At 39.9% G+C, this 20,910-nt stretch overlaps 2 protein-coding genes across 2 annotated transcripts; one reads left to right on the top strand and one right to left on the bottom strand.

Annotated features, from left to right (window-relative positions):
- ggt1b (gamma-glutamyltransferase 1b) lies at nt 1–7,288 on the top strand. Its single transcript, XM_085411271.1, has 13 exons — nt 1–49; nt 777–951; nt 1,048–1,178; nt 1,304–1,393; nt 1,636–1,828; nt 1,917–2,077; nt 2,504–2,653; nt 3,780–3,916; nt 4,189–4,376; nt 4,471–4,598; nt 4,830–4,942; nt 5,038–5,151; nt 6,383–7,288. The coding sequence occupies exons 2-13, from the start codon at nt 785–787 to the stop codon at nt 6,527–6,529; spliced, it is 1,719 nt and encodes a 572-aa protein (XP_085267397.1). The 5' UTR covers nt 1–49; nt 777–784; the 3' UTR covers nt 6,530–7,288.
- A 4,448-nt stretch (nt 7,289–11,736) lies between these two features.
- ggt5b (gamma-glutamyltransferase 5b) lies at nt 11,737–20,593 on the bottom strand. Its single transcript, XM_085413834.1, has 12 exons — nt 20,067–20,593; nt 18,084–18,211; nt 17,895–17,990; nt 17,413–17,602; nt 15,173–15,333; nt 14,875–15,021; nt 14,619–14,749; nt 13,854–14,038; nt 13,672–13,763; nt 13,474–13,583; nt 13,279–13,389; nt 11,737–13,074 (listed from the first exon to the last, which is right to left on the bottom strand). The coding sequence occupies exons 1-12, from the start codon at nt 20,237–20,239 to the stop codon at nt 12,925–12,927; spliced, it is 1,674 nt and encodes a 557-aa protein (XP_085269960.1). The 5' UTR covers nt 20,240–20,593; the 3' UTR covers nt 11,737–12,924.
- Between the last annotated feature and the right edge of the window lie 317 nt (nt 20,594–20,910).

The following is a 20,910-nucleotide window of genomic DNA, read 5'->3' as shown; positions in this document are numbered from 1 at the left end:
ACCGTGGCACAGCGTGCAGCCTGCTGCTGAGACCCCGAGAGGAACTGAAGTAAGAGAGGTCATTGATTCATATCTGTGAAAGCAAAATGTTCAATTTAAATTGAAGAAAGGGGCCGTTTTCAGTTTATTGAAGTTATTTTGTGTGTGAGGTGTGAAAACAGACGACAGCTTTGTATAACTAGTCAGTTTATACTGATGTGCACTAATATTAAATGTGCTGCGCAGCTATTAATTTGCTTTCCCGTCACATTCTCTGGTTTTATTCGTGTAGTGAAGCTTTGCAGGCTACAATTTCCAAGACGTTTTTTCAGGGAAGTATTAGAAATGGATTCTCTTAGGGCTCTTACTGTGGTTATGTTAATATTACACAACGTTGGAAATCTTGTGCCTCAGACTTATCAAATCTACAAATCTTTTCCTCAAACTGGCATTGCTGACCTGGATCAAATGGGAATACATGATGAGCGTAGCTGTATAATGATGACTAAATTTCTAAATTATTTACCCAAGCCACTGGACATGATATATATTTTTAGTTTTCTCTCTGCTGAATTAATTTCATCTACAACCTCTTTATGTAGCTGGTACAGGTGCGAGCAGTCGTGTTTGGTTTCACATTGCACAAAGTATTTAAACATGTATTGTATGTCTGTCAGAGGATGTATAATCTCAGTGTTTTGCATGTTCCTGCTGCTTTGTTTTAGCTCAACATTGCAACTTTTAAAATACAAGCCAAGTCTTCTGAGGTATTAAAGAAATTATTTGTTGTGTTTGAGGTATAAAAATGAAAAAGAAGACAATAATTGTGGCACTGACAATACTGCTGCTGGCAGCAGCTGCTACTTTTGTGGGCGTCTACTTTGGTGTGGGGAGAAGGGAGACAAAAAGTGAGAGGGGGTACTCTAAGGCAGCTGTGGCAGCAGACGCTGGACCATGTTCAGAGATCGGCAGGTAAGATCTGTCCACAAGATACTTCGGAGGATCTTAACTGTAAAACTTCCAGCACCTTCCCTTCCCACTTTGTCTCCTTTTTATTTCAAACCTCAGGGACATGCTGAAGAGAGGGGGCTCTGCAGTAGATGCTGCTATAGCTGCTTTTTTGTGTGTTGGACTGATGAATGCTCATAGTATGGGTATCGGAGGAGGACTTTTCTTCACCATCTATAATGCAAAGACTGGTACACCTGCCGTCTTAAATGCATTTTACTTCAAATACTCTGTTCTTATACTTTCCCACTAACACAACAAACCCATAAAGCTTCCACTTCATTGGGCCCCTAAATGCTTTTCCTGACCTGCACAGGGAGAGTTGAGACCATTGATGCCAGGGAGACGGCACCACGCAACGCAACAGAAAACATGTTTGGGAACAGTACAGATCTATCCCAGAAAGGTAATGTTTAACCAGCACTATCTGACATGGCAACAAACTGAGGGAAGCTGATGACTTTGTGATTGTGATGGAGAAAAGGGTGATCAGTGTCAGAGAGTGTAATTTCTTAAAGATTTGCTTGTGAAATAAATAATTAAACAATCATTTAGATTAAAAATTATTTTAAAAAACCTCTAAAGAACTTCAGTGCACCAAAATAAAATCTTTAAGACTTCCTTGTGCCTGATCCTCATTGTTATTAGGAGGGTTGGTGATTGCTGTGCCAGGGGAGATTCGAGGTTACCAGATGGCACACCAGCGACATGGAAAACTGCCTTGGAAAGACTTGTTTATGCCAAGCATTGAACTTGCAGAGAAAGGATTTCCTTTGGGAAAGGCACTTGCCTCAGCTTTGTCTAGTAATAAGCAAACCATCATGCAGGACCCAACCTTGTGGTGAGAAGAAGGGAACTATCCCTATAAAAACTGTGACATTATTTAGACAGTGACTAAATCCATTGTAAATCATCTTCTCTTCTTTCAGTCAAGTTTTTTGCGGGGAGAAAAGCGACGTCCTAAAAGAAAATGAAACCGTTAAATTTACCAAGCTCGCGGAAACCTATAGAAAAATAGCCGAAGAGGGTCCTGATGCTTTTTACAAGGGAGAATTGGCTCAGAAGCTTGTGGCAGATATCCAGGCAGCAGGTACTATTTTTATTTTACAAAGTATAGTTTTTAACACTAATAAGCAGACATTTTAATTGAACGGGAAAACAGATGAGTTGGAGTCACATATATAGAAATTCACCAGCACTTAACATCAGGACTGAACTGATTTGAGTCTGGCAGCAAACGTTCAGTTCTCCTGTGCTGATAGTCGCAGCTATCTTCCCAGTTTTGAGATTTACAGTCAAAGGGTTAGACTTATGAGAACAGCAGTTTCTGCAATTAAAATCATGTTTCTGTACCTAGAAAACCCCATATACGCAGTTTCCATAAAAAGTCTTTATATTTAGTCTTTAAATAGCTACATACACCTCTATGCACATCTAATTTTCACGATAAAGAGGATTTGTGCAACGCAGCAGTTCTGTCCAAGTGTGCGTTCACAGTGTTTGTCAATCTGTTTAGGCGGCATCATCACAATGGAGGATCTGCAGGATTATACGCCTGTCTTGGATGAGAACCCTCTAAGGGTGAACGTGGGGGAGTACACCATGGTTGTTCCCAATGCCCCCGCTAGTGGCCCTGTGCTCTCGCTGATATTAAACATCTTGAATGGTAAGCCTTGATGCTTTGTCCAAAAAAACATCCCGAGTGGGAGAGAATAAGCTTTTATGTGAGCTGCCTTCACACTACCAGTCAGTCTTTCAGAAAAGACTCAACAAGCTGATCTACTGTGCACTAAATCTCTTCAGTCTCACTTCAATAAAAAGCACCTTTGACTTATTGCTACCTAAGAGCAGCTGGAATGATGGGATAAAGCACAGATCTACCTTTGGGATGATTTTCAGTGAACTATCATATAGATATGGGATAACTATGCCAAAATTAAATTAGTGCTCCAGGTTGAAAGTGTGGGGCCCATTTGGATTAAAAGAGCTTTAATTTTATTGAAGTAGTGAAGATCCAAAGATAATTGTCTGTTTTACATCTGTGATGCTATTTCCATGCTCCACTTTGTGCAGCATGGACTGTTGGCAATGTGATATATAAATAAAGTTGACCTTGACCTTGTTGGTTGGGGAATGCTATACTATCTAAAATATTTGCCTGGGAGGACACTGTCTCCCTGCTTCAGTAACTTTTTAGGTCAGAGACAGTCTCTTCTTCTAACGATTAGATCCCAAATCTTCCTTTAAAGATATTAATCTTTCCTTTCCTTTCCTTTCCTTTCCTTTCCTTTCCTTTCCTTTCCTTTCCTTTCCTTTCCTTTCCTTTCCTTTCCTCACTATTTCCGCCCTGCCTCCCACACACTCACATTAATCTCACTATTTCATCTCTAATTGGACAGAGTTGAATGGTGGAGGCTTCACACACACACACACACACACACACACACACACACACACACACACACACACACACACACACACACACACACACACACACACACACACACACACACACACACACATTTCACTGTCCAAAAACTTCAATCCGGCTGATTTACTGTGACTCCTGCCGCTGTCAGCTGAAACCCATCAGACCCAGACTCTGGCTCTCTCAGCCATCTCCCTGTTTCCTCATGTGGCTGTCAGCTCTGGTCTGATTGCAGCTCCCTTTTAGACTAAATGAAAAGCACAGGAATAGCCTGCATTTTGTGTCTCATTTCCTACCTGAACAACCATTTGTGGGTAAGGCTGTGCTTTAAATGAAATGGTACTTATTGTTGTATTTTCTGCAGGCTACAACTTCACCTCAGATAGCGTGGCAAGCACTGAGAAAAAGATCCTAACCTACCACCGCATGGTGGAGGCCTATCGTTTCGCTTACGCAAAGAGAACCATGCTCGGAGATCGGAAGTTTCTCAACATCACAGGTGTAAGGTTATAGATTATACAATTATTAAAGGAGTTTTTGACATCACTTCTATAATGAAACAAATCAAACAAATTTTAAAAAAACAATTGAAATTAATCCAAATTTGATGTTAGTCCTCCATGAGAGTCATTGTTCGACACTGTTTGAAAAGAGAAAAACAAAATTACCCTGCATATTCTGATTAGGCTAGAATCTTTAAAACCTGAGGACAGAATAATAGGAAACCTTTTTAGGTTTTGCATGTGTATAATTATAATATTTCTCCCCCAAAGCTCATCCAGAATATGACTTCACAATTGTATGCCGATGCCCTCCGTGAAAAGATTACCGATGAAACCACACATCACATGAACTACTACGAGCCAGAGTTTTATCTGCCTGAAAACTACGGGACCTCGCACCTCTCGGTAGTAGCTGAAGATGGAAGTGCTGTGGCTGCCACCAGCACTATCAACCTATAGTACGACTTCCTAACTGACACTTCATGAAGTTAATCACTCATGTGTGTACAACTTATGTGATTTCTTACTGGTTATTGGGTTTGTTTTTTGCAGTTTGGGCTCCAAAGTTATGTCAGCATCAACAGGGATCATTCTCAACAATGAGATGGATGACTTCAGCTCGCCTGATATCACAAACAGCTTCGGTGTGCCTCCTTCACCGAACAACTTCATCAGGCCAGGTAAGGTTATGGCCACCACGCTCGTACAGACTGAGAACACACATAAGAGGGCCTTAAAACCAGCGACTCTGCAAGACAGATGAGCTTTTTAATGACAGAGTGATTAAAAGTCATGCAGATGTCAGCCTGGTTATTGACGGTTACTGAATAATATCTTGTGTGCATGCACATGAATCTGCTCTGACTCAGACATTCAGAAAGTAATTATTATCAACATATCATTTTAAAAAGGGAAACGGCCAATGTCTTCAATGTGTCCAACAATCCTTTTTGACAAAAGCAACAAAGTGAAGATGGTGGTCGGAGGTTCAGGAGGAACAAAAATCACCACCTCTGTTGCTCAGGTAAAATGCGTACCGATACCTATGTAAAACACTCATTTCTACTCGTTAAATGTAGAAACTAATTAATAACTTGGTTTCTATTTAATACTTATTAGGTGATTCTAAACACCCTGTTCTTCAACTATGATCTGAAAGAAGCTGTGTTAGATCCAAGGGTCCACAACCAGCTGAGTCCTAACATCACTGTAGCGGAGCCTGGCTTTGACAAAGTGAGTGTCACAAGCAGTAAACAACAACTGGGCGGTGGTGTGGTGTGCAGGGAAACTATGTTTTATTCACAACCCTAAGAAACACTGTATAAACCAAAGTCATGACTAGAACTGGGAACACTGTTTCATCTTTAGCTTCATGGGTAAAAACAGCGTAACAATAAGGGAGGAAATGGTTGTACTAGGGTTATGCTAATGGTCTAATTTGTGGCATTTCACCTCTGTTCACAAAATTGAACAAGACACCAGACCAGGACTCTCTGAGTGTTCATAACATGTGTGTTAATTCATGGTGAGAAGTTTAGAGGCTAGGCTGGAGCAGACTAGAACAATTATAAAAGGCTGGAACAAAGCTGATATTTACTGAGTTTATAATCTGGGGATGTGGTGGAGCTGAAAACTGGACTGCAAGCAGAAACAATTACAGATGATTTCATGATTCTAGAGCCATACTTCTGTAATCAGGTTACACAGAGAGGAGAAGAAGGGAGAGAGAAAGAGAAAACTGAAAACAAGAACAGTTTTAGGTGATATATTTGTACATCACAAATACAATGCTTGACAAATTTATGTTTTTCTGGTGTAAATTTACTACCACAGCTACTCTGAATTAGCAGTATTGGTAATTACAAAATTTCTCTGTTTCTGTTACAGTTAATCCACCAATCATAACGATATTTTAATGCAAAAATATAAGTATTGCTGTTCTGAATTTTCTAATTCAGTTTGACTAAAAAGCAAAAAAAAAAAAAAAAAAATGTAGCACACTTTTTTTTTTATTGGCACCAGTTTACAATTATGAATTTCCATACCTGAAAAGAAAAAAATGTTTCAGTAATAGAGTTTTATGCTTGGTTCATTTCAAACTTCCACCCCCTTTAAATTCTGCATCTGTTTTTTTCTAACAGCAGACACTGACTTCCTGGTCCAAAGATCGTTCATGTTTTATATTCTTATTCTTACATAGTTAACTTGGTTGCACCATTACATGTGGGGTGATTGCTGACCAGCACTCCAGTTCTCTTATTAAAAGTGCTCTTTACAAGTACAGTTTACAAGTACTGTGCAATGCAAAAAGTATTAAAATAATCCTCTCTACTCTCATGCAAAAACAGCAGTGTTAATGGACAAACACTGAACAGACAACCCCTCCCCACATGTTTACATGGCACGCCTAGTCAGTCATGTTTTTGTGCTTAGAGTCTGTCTTCACTCATGCTTTGGTTTCCAGGATGTCCTGGATGGTTTGGCAAGGAAGAACCATGAGACAGAACTCCTCACATCGACGGGAGCCGTGGTGCAGGCAGTACTGTGTCATGATGACAAGGTGTATGCTCAGTCCGATCCACGCAAGGGGGGGTATGCAGCAGGATACTGAAGTTATAAACACACCTATGATTATGGAGAGATACTGTAGTTTTGTGAACCTTGACACCAGTGGGACAACCTCAAAGATTAGAAAGTTGATAAAGATTCAGCCAACATGGGCGTTTGTCTTGGGCACCAGTTGTTTTGTACTGATTGTACAAAACAACTAGTACCAGCTGAACAAGCCTTTAACCATTACAAGCTATACTTTAACACTGAGTGCCTTGGCTGAACCTTCTTAACTTCACATCATTCTAATGATCACATCAATCTAGTGAATAAAATCTTTTAAAAAATATATCTTTTGGTATAACAGTAAAAACAAACAAAACTGTTCAGACACTGAGCGCCTATGATTCAATCTATTTGTGAAGCACAGATTAGTAGATGTGTAAAGCAGTTTCCTGCGATTGTTTTGACACATGGCATCCACAAAACTGAGATCTGCTACTGTCATAAGAAACTGCAACACCTCGGGATCAAACATTTTCAAACACTGCACATAACAACATCCAGGAATCCCAAGTTCATCGGCTTTTAATGACCTCATAAAAACATTACAGCTGTTGCCGTCCATCTTCACCTTTCATTCAGCTAAAGTTACATAATAAGTTAAATACATAACAGTGTTAGATTAGATATATAGAAATAAATAGATTTGCTATGAGTGACTGGATCACATGTAATAGAACCAATGTTTCAAAACAAAGCTGGGACTTGTTCTCTGGACCTACCATATATTTATTGAAAAATAAATAAATTGCAACTTTTGAAGCGCAGAGCTGTGTAGTTTGGCTATTTCCATCTTGTTCTCTCTTTTAATTTTTTTTATATCACTACTTGGATCATTAACTATGTTTACAACGTTAAACCATGACTCCATCTTGGTGTTTTGACACCAGATCTAATAAGTGAAGGATGGAACTGACAAAGACTGTGCACTCTTGTCACTCAACAACTCGTTGCACAACATTCAGCCCAGTAGCTTACCCTGTTATATAGTTTATCAGACTAGAGCTGGGACCATAATTTACCAAATGAACATAATCCTGTATTGAATTTAGGTTGTGAATCTAGCGACTGACACCATCAAGTGTTTTCTGAGGTCATAAATCAAGTGCAGGGCCAGGTCAAGGTGTTATGGGGCCCTAAGCAGAATTTTATTAGGTGCCTGAACACATCACCTACCCCCCACATGGCACCATTAATTATTAACCATTCTCCTCATTTAATTGTTAATTGTGCATCTAAGACAACCATTACCATGGTGTACTACCGTGCAGGAAAGCAGTAAAATAAACCAGCAGACAAAAGTTACACAAATAAAGTTAACAATTTTTATTGACTTTGTACAAAAGGGCAAAACAATTACAATTTAACATAAGCCTAAATATTTTTTATTACATAAAAAACAAGGGCAAAAAACAACCAAGTTTAATACAAACGTATGTAGGAAAACTTAATGTGATGCGTTCAAAATGAGGCAATGCAAGCCACAAACAAAATGAGACAACCTGTCAATACAGGATAGCCCATTAATATGTGACTAGCACTTCCTTAGTTCAGACAGCCATGGCAACGTTTCAGCCTAATCAGTAACAAGTCATATTTACAGTTTAACTTGTGTAGCAAGAGTCTAACTCTGACCATCTCAGACTAAATCTAAAACATAATTCATTAGTCAAATCAATGAGATTAATGGGAAACAATCCCGGCAGCTACAATATTTATCATATTAAAGTTGAATCTCCCACTTTCAAAAGGGATAAACAATATAGTCCAAGGCCAGGGATAGCTATGCCACAAATCAGCTACACCCCACAGGCTGATAACCTCAACAGGGATCAGCTGTTGTTCTCCCATCCTGTACAGAGTAGTCCAGCAACCACTCCAGGCTCAGCAAGACAATTTTCTGCATGTGAGTGCAATCAAATACACCTGTCATCAATGAACCCAACCCAATTGCAGCCATTGTGAAACACAAAACCACTCCCAAATTAGTGCTCATTTCCTTGCATCAAATATTGAGGTGCCTCGATGGTGCGAGTACCATTCATATAACGATGAATGTTATTCAGCAACATCAGACGTGATGACCAGATCTGTTTGTAAGGCTGTGAACAGACTAGTGAGCTAAAGATAAAGTTTCCAGCCATGATTTCTGTGGTTTCCACACAACGTAAACTAACCTCGTCATGCACTGAGTGAAATGAAGGCCACTTTCATGCCTCTATTTAACTAACATCATGGTCAGTGAGTGTTTATGATACCAGACTGTAATTACTCATGGAAACATCCTTTTCTGCTACTTTTTTCCTTCCTCTGTTTTTCTCTTTTTCACTTTTCACCCCCAGAGGAATAAATCACTTTTGTCATGATCTACTTACAGACAGTTACAGTAAACATGACCCCAGCTGTGACACTGGCAGTGGAAATCTTTGCTTTTTTCTTCTTCCCAGAATTTCATCTCTGCTTATTGCAGATGATGTAGTTCAGCAGTTCACACGCACTGGAGCAGTTTGCGGCCAAGAGTGATGCGGCGGGAACAAGAATTAGCACCTCCAAGTCTGATGCCATGGTCCTCAGCCAGGGAAGGGTGGAGTGCTCACTCTGGGTCAGTGATGAGATGCTGCCACAAGTGAGGGGAGAGGGGAGCAAGTGATTGACAGACGGACTGGGGCGGCATCTGCAGTGATGCACGCACTGTACTGGTCCATCGTGGTAAAAAGAGAGAGGAGCATGTCGATTTACGTCCCTACCTTATAGTCACGAGCTCTGGACAGTGACTGAAAGAACGAGACTGCAGATAGAAGTGGTGTAAATGAGCTTTCTCTGAAGTGTGGCTGACATCTTTCTTAGTGATAGGCTGAAGAGTTTAGACATTTGAAAGGGGCTCAGAGTAGAGCTGCTGCGCCTCTGTGTCGACAGGGTAAATGATTAGTAATGGCAAATGACACCTTTGTACTCCAACTGACCACTTTACATGACTTGCCGACTCATACAAGCACTTCTTTCTATGCTTTATCTACATAAGTGCTTTCTACCTAACATTCAAACACACTCATATGCTGATGGATCCATCGGAGAGGAACTTGGGGCTAGCATCTTGCCCAAGGACATTCTGAGGTACTGTCTGAGTTGCGGCACCTATCCTTCAGGAGAATACTGCAAGTGCTACCTGTAGTGTATTGGTGAGCATACATGGATGCAAGTGTGCCATGACGTTAGCGGCAGCACACAACGTGACCAACGTGGCAGGTATACTGATGTCTTTAGGATGACTTATGAGGACACTGAACAAGTTCAAAGGGCCTATACTCCTGTAAGGTAACACATAGCTTCAAACATTTAAAAGACAAATTCATCTCTATCCTCTCTTCTCACAAAGGGACCAAAACTTGCCAACTTGTATAAGTGAAAACTGCTTTTGGAGCCAGCCTCAAGAGGCCGTTTGAAGTCCTTGCCTGTAACTGTAACTTGCTTGTACTTGTTTCTCTGCATGCAAACATATTGACTACCACTAGCTTACAGCTTCAGTACAGCGGAGGTGAGGTCTTTAACTTTCATTAAACTACAATGGGCACACAAAGCAGGCTAATATCCCCATTCTGACAGTTACAGTTACATCAGAAAAAATGTTTGGCCGCTGAAATATTCCCGCTCCTGGAACAAACCTCGGACGCAGTGCTATTTTTCACAACGTTGCTCAAGGCTGGATAAAAGCCAGTGGTTTTATTTTACATAAATAAAGCCAAATGTCTCCTGCAGGGGGAAATAGGGGGAGAACTACCTGCCGAGAGGTATGATTTAATGTCTGTGTGCGCGTAGTTATTAAAGTGAGACTCATTCGCATTGCAAAATCCATGTTGATGCTCGAATTCTTTGATGTAAGCCTCAGAGAGAAGATCATTTTTCACAAAGATATCTTCCTACACATACAGGCTCTTACTGAACCTGACCTAATTTATGTTTTTTTTTGTTTTTACATATTTTAAAAGAAAAGAAGAAAAGAACAAAAATAGAAGAACTATAAAAAATGTGTAGATGACTGTACTGTGGCGAGTAAGACAGTGCTACGGTTTTTTGTTTCGTTTTTTCCACTCCAGATATTCCACGTACATTTTATGTTTTACCTGAACAGTTGGTCTTGATTGTTATATAATGTTATGATGTAATGACCTCTCGCCTGAGATTTGAGATGTGTATTTTTGACTTTTATTGCTCTCTGTTATCTGGTGTTTGGGCACTCTCTCACCTGTGAACCATTACCATCCATTGGCGGTTTTGCCAGTAGTGGCAGGAGCAGGTGTAGAGTTACAGTAATTGGGGGGAAAGTGCAATCCCACCATGTGTGCCAATATTACATTTAACATACCACAATTTTATTTGAATTCACAATTATTTTATTTTTATTATCCTGAGCTGCTACCTCCTGTGCTTACAGCTGCTCTGAGAAGAAGCTGCAAAAAATTAAAAATAAATAAAAAATCTAAAAATTTTCCTTCAGGGCCCAATTAAGCAAAGTCTCACTTCCACATATGATTAAATTCAAAGTTATGCAACTCAGACCAATTGACTAACCCTCTAGGCTAGGAAAGAAAAAAATCCCAATTCTCTGTGTATATCAGAGTCTACGTGTAGTTTTAATTTGACTCATTGCCTCGAATGGCATTGTGACAAATGCATATAATGACACAGAAACTGACATAATAAAAGCATCAAACTACTGTTAAGATAATTTGCCTCATCAAAGGACTTTGTGAGCGAAAGTGTGCTGAATCATCACAGGATTATTTAACCGCTCCGCTCTGAGAGAGAAAGACTATTTCTGCACCCTTTAAAGTGATGGCTCACTTTAAGTGGTTGTTATTTATACAAAGAGGGCAAGATCGTGGCACTAAAGTCGTGAAGTTGCAACTTATCCAGATTAACTCATTTGTCATACAACAAAAGACAGTGGTGCTTCACACGGAGTAAAATTTGCATGTTCTCATAACTCTCATCTAGAGCCTCAAAGGAGAACGGAGCAGAATCCACTTAAGAAATCATTACTAATTCATAAGTTTCTCTGCTGAAATGTATCTCATTACTGCTTTCTTTGTTCCACTGCTGCTCTGTATAAACGCACAAGGCAAAAGGGGAAAGCACCAAACAGAATTATTCCCATCATACTGTACTAACAACCAGGAATATGTGTTTAAAGAAAGAGTTTGTGGTTTAGAAGGATTTTTATTACAAACAATACAAAATATGTTCATAAAACATAAAAAACCAAAATATTCAAGGTGTGTTAAAATATATAAAGTACATTTTTGGGGGAGGCTTTTTTTTGGATTAGGTTATTTCACATAGAGTAACACATTTAAGGTCACAGTAAAAGTTCCTTGTTGAGGAAGCTGCCAGGATGTCACTTTAAAAAGGTTATATGGCTCATCTTGAGTTAATATTTCTTACAAAGAATTACATGTTTCAATAACTGATTTAGCAGACACACTCAGTGCACATTTCTCCAACAGTGCATGAAATCAAATACGAGCAGCTTTGTGGCTGGAGTGATCATTTGTGTATCCGTTGGTCAGATATTAACATTTCAGTTTAGCTCCCTACTCTTGCTGAGCACACGTAGGCAAAACTAAAAGTAGCTGTGACGAGGCAGGCGGCCCGCGCGGTCGACCAAAAGCAGTTTTCAAACAGTCAGTGTGGCCGGCTGAATTTTGTGACATTGGTTTTTGACAAACCAATAAAAGTCATCGTCCTCTTTGACTACTGTCATCAAGGCTAGTGCCATAAAAACGAACAAGTGCGTATGTACTTAAGACGGAGCATTTCAAACATTCACAACACTTCAGAGACCGCTTTCCTAGCTGAACATTGTCATTATCTCATTGTTTTTATGGGAATTCTCAATGACTGCATAAAAAAAGAAACATACAGAAACTTGTCAACGCCCGCTGAAGGTAGAAAGGTTGACACATGGATGAAAGCAAAGTTCACTGGAAACGGTGTGTCACATATATTACATCATCTCAGGGCACTTTCCTGCAATAGCTCAATGGTGCTCGACTGGAAACAAACTCCACCTGTGTGTGCCTATTTCCTAATATCTACATAGATGTAGTTGATGAATAGAAATTTAAACACCCTTATATTTATATATTTAGTGCAGATTTCACCTCAACATAAATTGGGGTTCTATAGCCTGGAGTGATTGGATTTGAAGCAATTATAAATTGGAGTTATCCTCTAAGGTGAGTAGTTTCCTGATTGGTCCAGTTGGATGGAGCCACAGCACCTTTTGTTCACCTTTTATTTGTCAGTGTTTCCGCACATATGGTTACTTTTAATGCTGAAGGGTCAGTTAGTCTAAAGGGCAGAGATAAGTGGAAAGGTCACGCATCCTTGTGGTCAGTATCCAGCTGACATTCCCATCTTCCTGCTGTCAGACACAGCAGCAATGCAGTTGTTCTCCTTTTCCACAGCATTGACCACATTGAGAAAGTATTGCCAGTTCCCGGTTTTGTGTTTAAGCTGTTCCTTTAACCCTTTTGACACAGACTGAGGGTACACAACACACACACAGACAAAACATTAATACTACTTATCCTTAAGAGATTACAGAAAAATTAAATCTGCCTTTGTAGGATTATGGACCGCTAATCTTCTTCAGAATCCATTATTACAGATGATTTTTTTCTGATAGACAGTCTAGTGAATTTGAATATCATTAATGGATAGCAAGGATAAAGGGAAGTACTTCACCTCATCAAAACCAGGTTCAAAATTTACGTCGTTCTTTGAGTCGATGAAGATTATGCGCTCAGTAATGGCATCTTTCAAGCTCATCCCCAGCCACTGGTGATTTATTATAGACTGCAAGGATAAAAGAACTGTGAGTAAACAAACAAAGAAGTATACAAACAAGGAAACAAATAGAGTTTTTAATTATTGAATTACCAAGGCCATTGCCGGCGTAATCAGGCTTCCTCCCGATCCACCAATTATAAGAAGACCTCCAGACTTTGACTCCAGTATCACTGGACTCATTGAGGATGGAGGTCGTTCGCCTACGTAAAAATAAAACATCAGATGGAAATCAGACTCGGTGATGAGATCGTGAAACGTCTGTAATTTAGTTGTCGTATATAACTTCACCTGCCCTCAGTGTGTCTGCTCTCCCGCAAAAGTCAGCCAGCTCATTGTTGAGGATGATGCCTGTACGTGGAGAGTAAATCATTCCTCCAAATCTACAGAACAAAGGGTACTCAGTCAGCTGAGGGGATGATGGATACACCCAACATTAGTATGTTTCCTATAACACAACTCTTCCTGCTCACACTTGGTTTATGGTGCTTGTGGCAGAGACGGCCAGGCCATCTTCATCCAGGACAGACACGTGTGTCGTCCCAATGTGATCTGAAGAAGGTGCGACGTTGTAGTAAGAGTTGTCATGGGTCATGTTTGAAGAAATCATCTTCCTGATGCGATCAATGAAGGTGGGATCAATCAAGTGCTCTGCACACTAAAAGGAGAGCATCATTAAACATTTCCAAGATATCCCAGATATTACTGGTTTGAGATGTAGAAACCCCATCCTAAAAGTTGGGATGCTTTATAAAATGTTTCGAAAGACACATTGAAAGTGTCATAAACCCACATTTTGTTCACAGCAGAACACATGTCAAATGTTTAAAGTGAGAAAATCTACTATTATTAAAAAAAGAAAGAGGTAATTTAGAAATTGATGTCAGCAACACGTCTCAAAAACGTTGAGAGAGGGCCGTGTTTACCACTTCTTCTTTTATCAACAGTCTGCAAACATCTGGAACTGAGGAGACCAGCTGCTGGGCTCCTCAGTTCATCTGTACCTTCTGTAGATGGATTGTTTTCATTTCCATCAATCAATGCAAAGTCCCTTCATTCTTAACATATTATAGATATTCATCTTGAGTTTTTTGAGCAGTGAATATAAATAATATAATAAAATATAAAATACATGAAACAATACATAATATATACCTAGACTTTAGAATTCAATTTCTTGCCCTTGTATTAAAAATGTCCCCAGTTCCAATAAGAAAAAAGATATTTCAGATCCCAACCTTGCCGTTATTAAACTTTGGATCACAAATGCTCTTCTTCTGTCCATTAGCAAATTTAACTGCCTCTATAAAATGATGGTACATCTCAATCTTCTTGTCACCAACCAGAGAGTTTGGCGTCAGCGAGAACCCTGCAGAAAAGACAGTGATAATGTTTTTAAGCTTTTGTGAGCTAAGAACTGTTTAACTGTTTCTTTAAATTGAAATTTCATCCAGCTGTTACAGCGGAAAAAGAAAATCACACAAAACACGACACCTTCCATGAGTTTGAGAATGAAGGCAAGCAGGGCGCCTCCAGCAGGGGGTGGAGGGATGTAGAGTTTAGCATCTCCCAAAGGAACAGTCCAAGCATCTTGGACCTGCACCTGGAATGACCTCAAATCCTCTATAGTCAAGGTCCCACCTGAGACAGACACACAGAACGTATATAACAAACTTTGCCCTAAATTAGATTAATTTTTTTTCATAACACTGAGTAAAAGTCATTTTTCCATTCCATTTAATTCCTTTTCAAACACAAACCCTCAGGCTGCTAATGCTGACATTGCACCAACCTGCAGCTGTTATGTCTTGGATTAAGTCATGCCCTATCTTGCCAGTGTAGAAATCCTCTGCTCCTTTCTCTGCAATGGTTTCCATGGTTTCTGCAAGTTTGGAAAACTTTACGATTTCGCCTGTGCTCAGAACAGTTTTGTTCTTGTGGCAAAAAATTTCACTGTAAAAAAGAAAAGAAAACACAAACTAAGCAAAAAGGAGAGCAGAGAAAAAGAGACAGAGAGCTGTCAAAACCAAAAACTGATGAAGGGTCAAAGCACTACACCCCGTGCATCCTAACAACATTGCACAGCTAAACCACTTCTGCAAAGAAGAATGGATCGAGATCGCCCTGTGTGGGATCTGCAGCTATTAGAAATCTTTGCTTTAGGACTAAGTAACTCTTTTTCTACTTCTTATTTATTACCTAATCCTACCAGGATTATAAATGTTCAGATATAAAGATGGAAATTTTAAAAAAATTACTTCTTAGTCCACTGAGATGAAGTGCTTGTTTAAACTTGTGACAAAAATGGAGACCATCTAATTTTTGGGCAGACAGAGAAGACGGTTTGTTAGACTCACTGCAGTATAAACTGAAGCCAGGTTGATTAGTGGCACGCTGCATTGATTGAATAGGAAATTAACACAGCGCAGTCACAGTTCAGGGAAATATTCTTCAGTGGAACTGATAGCTGACAGTTTATCAAGTCCCTTTTAGTTATTTTTCTTGTGCTCTTAGGTCTCAGAAAATTCAGAATATTAAACTAAATAAAAAAAACAACAATCCAAGCACAACAGAGGAGCCAGGAAGTTGAGGGAGATTCAGACAAGACCAGACAAAAACTCACTAAATACATAACACGGAATATGGGATTGAAACAAAATTACAGAAACCACACTTTAACTTTAAACAGGAAGTAAACTGAAGGACACAGCACAAAGCTGATAATTAAAAGAAAACAAAAACAAAACTGGATCATAAAGTCGGTGGCTCTGTTTGGAAGAACTGATTGCACTTTGGCATTAGAAGCAGCCATTTTCATTCTTGCACCCAAAATGTCCTTTTCACTGGTCTTGATTAGAAAAACATTTTCAGTTTAAAAGCTGATTAGACGAGGCATTTCTAACTCTGAAAAGAGAGCTCCAGAAAAATGGCTAATCACCATATTTGTTACCACATTAGATCTTGAATGCATTAAGAATGCAACATGCTGATCAAATAGCGCTGACGTGAATGCCCTGAAAGCACTGCTGAGGCAGCATATATCACTGAGACCCAAATCAAAAGAAACTCTGGATAAACAAGACTCGTCATTGACCCTAGAGCCGAGTGTGTGCCTCAACCACCCACATGCACAAAATTGTACTCAATCCATCAACCCTCTTACAGATTGAGACACTGACAAACACAAAGATAATCATTCCCTTTCAGCAAACACACCTTTTTAAATGACTGACTCAGCTAAAATCTACCCCGAGGGCAGTGAGTCGAAGCAGGTTTGCCTCTGATCATCTAAGCAGTGCTCCATAATTTTACCTATTAGTTTAAAAGCTTTCTGAGATTACCTTACAGTAGAATTGGGTCACTTGGTGTTTACTACAATTTTTTTTTTTATCTTCAATCTCACAGGAATCCAGATTTGCACCTGACAGTGATGCACTTTTTAAAGATCCAAGTGCAATAGGTTTTCTAATCACCACTTATTTTCCTCTGATTCCCTTCGCTATCGTAAACATTAAAAAACTCTGTTTGTGCACACACTTTTGGCCCGGCATCCAAAAAGGAAATGCAATCTTTCAGGTATTCCCCATGATACCTGAGTCCTGGCTGCGTCTCACAAACATTTTTTGGATGAAGGTTAATGCTACCTTTGTCTCTGAGCTGGTAAATCCTGGTCCTGAGTCACGTTAAGAAAAACAATGTGCACTCTTATGTCATTAAAAATAACAATGCTTCACTGAGAACAATGAGCGTGGTGCCTGGCCTAAACTATTACGCAATGTGTAAAGTTAAATTCTCTTTGAGATGTTACATAAAACTATCACAAAATTAGTATAACCAGGGATTTACAGGAGAGGCCTTCGCTCCAGGATTTCTGCAGTGACAGCTGCATGAAATAGGCTCCAGCTAGGATTACAAATGCTTTTAATTCATTGGCGCCATCAAACATGTGATTTAAAACACAATTTTTTCTTTGCAAGCATTATTAATAAAAAAAATATCTTAAGTCACAGAGGAGTAATTGAAAAGCTGTACCAGAGAGACGATGTTTGTATGTTTCTTTTCACAAAGGACACGATTTTTCCCAGATAGGGTGACAGAGGGATGCCCTCCCTAGCCAGTTTAATTGTTGGTTCAAAAAGCCTGGCCCAGGGCAGCTTCCCGTACTGTTCGTGAATTGCCTCATAGCCTCGCAGCTCTCCGGGAACGCCGACCCACTGGCTGCCTTCAATGTAAAAATGAGAAAAGTAGTGCAGGTAAATTAGACTAATGGTGGAAAACTGTTTGCAAAATATGACAAAATGTTAATTGATAAGGAAGATCTAACCTTACCAGCACAACTAGAGCACTAACAACTTAAGCTACAATCACTGTTTAAACAATACATAGTGATACTAAGTACATAAGTGGATAAAAACGGCATCTTTTAAAATTAAATAAATGAATTTCTGTAAAGTGAGAAACCACAAGGACAAAATCTGTAACTGGATATTGATAAGTGCTGTAAATCTACCTACCTGTGGAAAAACTGAAGAAAGTGGGACACTCCTTTAACAGGTTCTGTCTGAATGACTGTGGGACAGTTTCTCTGAAGTTGTAGACTTTAATGTTGCCTTAAAATAGATGAGAAATCCAATTGGTTGGTCTAATCAATCACTGCTGTGGAGAAATACAATTTACGAAACACGTATCAGTAGAGGACTTACCTTTCTTATCTCTTATAGTTATTATAGAGCCCCCTCCAATCCCCATGCTCTGAGGATTGACCACAGATGTGCACAGAAGAGCTGCAATGGCGCCATCTACTGCTGATCCACCCTGCTGAAGCATATTCCTGGAAGAGGGTTTAATTTTATTTATGGGAAATGTGTAAACACTCATTGCACACGCTCCGACTTACACGTGGCTTTAATTATTGAACCTGGTGTTTGAGTACTTGAAGATGCCACAGTACGGTGACGGCTGCCAGTGGGCATGTTCGAACCACATCCTGCTGTTTGAGGTTGAACTCAGGTGACATACCAGGAAGTCGCTGACCATAGTGGTGTTCTTTCTTTTCTTTCTCTTCTTTTTTTTATTTGACTCATAAGGTAACCTGGCTCTAAAAAAAGAAATGTAACTCACATTTCTCACTCGGATTATCTAAGTTAGCTGTGACATAAACAACTTAATCCTGACTGGACCGTATTTGAATAGCCCTGAATGGGCCCTTTCACCAGTAGCCTGGCGTGGGATCAAGTGTAGTCACTGAGCTACAAGAGGAAGCACTGTTGGGAATGTTTTGCTTCTGATGGTCAGTGAATAAGGTCTGACCGAATGAGTGATTATCTTACAAATCTGTGAGCATAAGTAACACAGAGCAGGCAACCAAAGGAGCTTTACAATGAAACATGAGTTGGGAAAAATTGGGGATGTTCACGGGGTGGGGGAGCTGAAAGAATTTTGGAGGTTTGAAAACTCAAACTGAAACTTGATAGCTCATCTGTCCGCAGTGAGTGTTGGTGCACACACAGACATATAAAGAGCTCTATTTGCTGCCCATCTACTGTAGAAGAACAAGGTCAGTATGATTAAACAACAAAAAGCTGATGTGTTTCAGGTTTCTTTGATTACTTGAAGTTGTGTCCTGTTGGCACAGTGCCCGGTGGTTTTACCTGCCTGAACAAATTTAGTGTGTTGGCTTTGAAGTGGGAAATGAACCCTCTTTAAACTTTGGCAGAGAACAGACAGAGATATATCTATCTGCAGGAAGCAGGAAAGGGTATGCTCACATCTAGTCGGGTGGGATGGGGGGGACAATAAAATAATCTGCTGAGCTTTATTTGCAGTTACTGTGTTGATTGATTAATGGCTTGCTCACTGCAGAACAAATAACTCAACCACAGAGTGCATTAGAGAAACAGCTCAGACCTTCACTGCCCAGTCAGAAAAGCTAATATCAGTTACTGAGTTTTTCTTTTACAGTTACAAGCACAAGTACTGAGGTACAGTGTGCTGCATGCTTACTGATCTGCAGGTCTTATCTCTGTTCTTCACTGCCTATTAAATCTCTTAAACAGCTTATCACATTGCTCAGTTCAGCTTTTTTCTTTAGAGTTGGAAGGTCCAGTCTAATAGTTCTGTCAAACAGTATTGTGAATTATTGCCATGCAGCACTGGGTAAGCGCTACAGGTCAGTTAATTTGTGAAGCACCCTGAGGGTAGAAAGTTGCAGTGGTATGCATTGCTTGAGCTTCTGACTGTGAGGCTGGAGTTGTTTTGCTGCTACTAGTGAGTAGTTTTGGTTTGGCGATAGAGGTGTTTTTCTTCTGTTTAACCATCTCCTCCAAGTTGTACAGTCTATTTTTTAAAATTTTTATTTATTTATTTATTTTCTTTACTGTTGGCTGACAGATTGCTGAGTGGGACAAGGTGCACACTGGCTCCTCATGGAGTGCCAGCTGGGTTCAGAAGGAAGCATGCACAGTCTTACTGAATATAACATGAACGAAAGCATGCTTAAAATGAAAATACTGTATCTAAGATCTATAAACACACACACACACACACTAAAATCATAATTAAAAACCTCCTTACTATTTCTAAAAAGAATTAGTATAAAAGACAAAATCCAGTCGAATTCAATACTTTCTTTTTCTTCCAGCTTTAGCATTCCACTATAGAGAGGACTTTAATAGACAAAAACGTACCTGCCAATCTCCGAGCAAATCTGAGAGTCTGCGGCCACCGCCGCTTGCTTGAAGCTGCCGCTGGAACATCTTACGCCCAGAAACGAGGTGAAGCACAGGCACAAGAGCGTAACGATGCAAATAAAACCGATCAAAATAAAGCACCACAGCACCCAGGGCTTATATTTGGCCATTTTGACTTTCTGAGGGGAAAACCTTGCGCCGAAGGAACTTGTTCTTGCTGCCACTAAGTGTGCGCGAGGTCTGCCCAATGATCCAGACGTGGATTACCTCCCTCCCTGCCTCCACCAGCCTCTTTTAAGAAATGGCTAAACTGAAACTGAAGATAGGACCGGATGAGTAGTACAATGACTACAGCATGCCACTAAACCTTAATTGTCCTTCTTATATCATGTTAAAATCTCACGAGGGACTTAGCTGTGATTTCCAGGGTGATTTCCATTCGACTCATTGACGTCAATGTCGATAAATGATCTAAAGATGCGACGTTAAAAATAAATTTGTACCCTCTCACTCTCTAAAGCATCCCACCCTGACCCTCAGTGTGTGAAAAACTAGTTTCCTGCTGTCAGACATCCACCACACTGTCTGATGTGAACTCTGTGTCAGCGACCCAGCTGTGACACTGGGGTATTTAAAGAGAGATATCGCAGATGCTGAACTCATCTGCATTAAGACCACAGCAGGCTCCCACTTGTTATTTTAATTGCGCCATCGTAACTGACCTCTGGATGGTAAGACATTGTAAGACAAATTAAACAGCAACACAGAACAACTCCGTGCGTAAAACCTGTAATGGTTTTACGCAAGAGGAGTCTACAAGAAAAAGTGAACCGAGGGGCGC

This window comes from Rhamphochromis longiceps, linkage group LG7, assembly GCF_057381845.1.
Source record: "Rhamphochromis longiceps isolate RC_006_pf linkage group LG7, R_longiceps_female_GT1.1, whole genome shotgun sequence".
Lineage (NCBI taxonomy): Eukaryota > Metazoa > Chordata > Actinopteri > Cichliformes > Cichlidae > Rhamphochromis > Rhamphochromis longiceps.
Note: the sequence above shows the minus strand (reverse complement) of the source record. Positions and strands in the feature narration are given on the sequence as shown.

Excerpts from the sequence above, each read along its gene's own strand:
- ggt1b (XM_085411271.1), top strand. The coding sequence starts at position 785 with ATGAAAAAGAAGACAATAATTGTGGCACTGACAATACTGCTGCTGGCA. Across the intron at positions 1,179-1,303 it reads CATCTATAATGCAAAGACTG|GGAGAGTTGAGACCATTGAT; the intron begins GTACACCTGCCG and ends TGACCTGCACAG. Across the intron at positions 4,599-4,829 it reads GAACAACTTCATCAGGCCAG|GGAAACGGCCAATGTCTTCA; the intron begins GTAAGGTTATGG and ends CATTTTAAAAAG.
- ggt5b (XM_085413834.1), bottom strand. The coding sequence starts at position 20,239 with ATGGCCAAATATAAGCCCTGGGTGCTGTGGTGCTTTATTTTGATCGGT. Across the intron at positions 15,022-15,172 it reads CCAAGACATAACAGCTGCAG|GTGGGACCTTGACTATAGAG; the intron begins GTTGGTGCAATG and ends TGTCTGTCTCAG. Across the intron at positions 14,039-14,618 it reads CAAAGTTTAATAACGGCAAG|TGTGCAGAGCACTTGATTGA; the intron begins GTTGGGATCTGA and ends CTCTCCTTTTAG.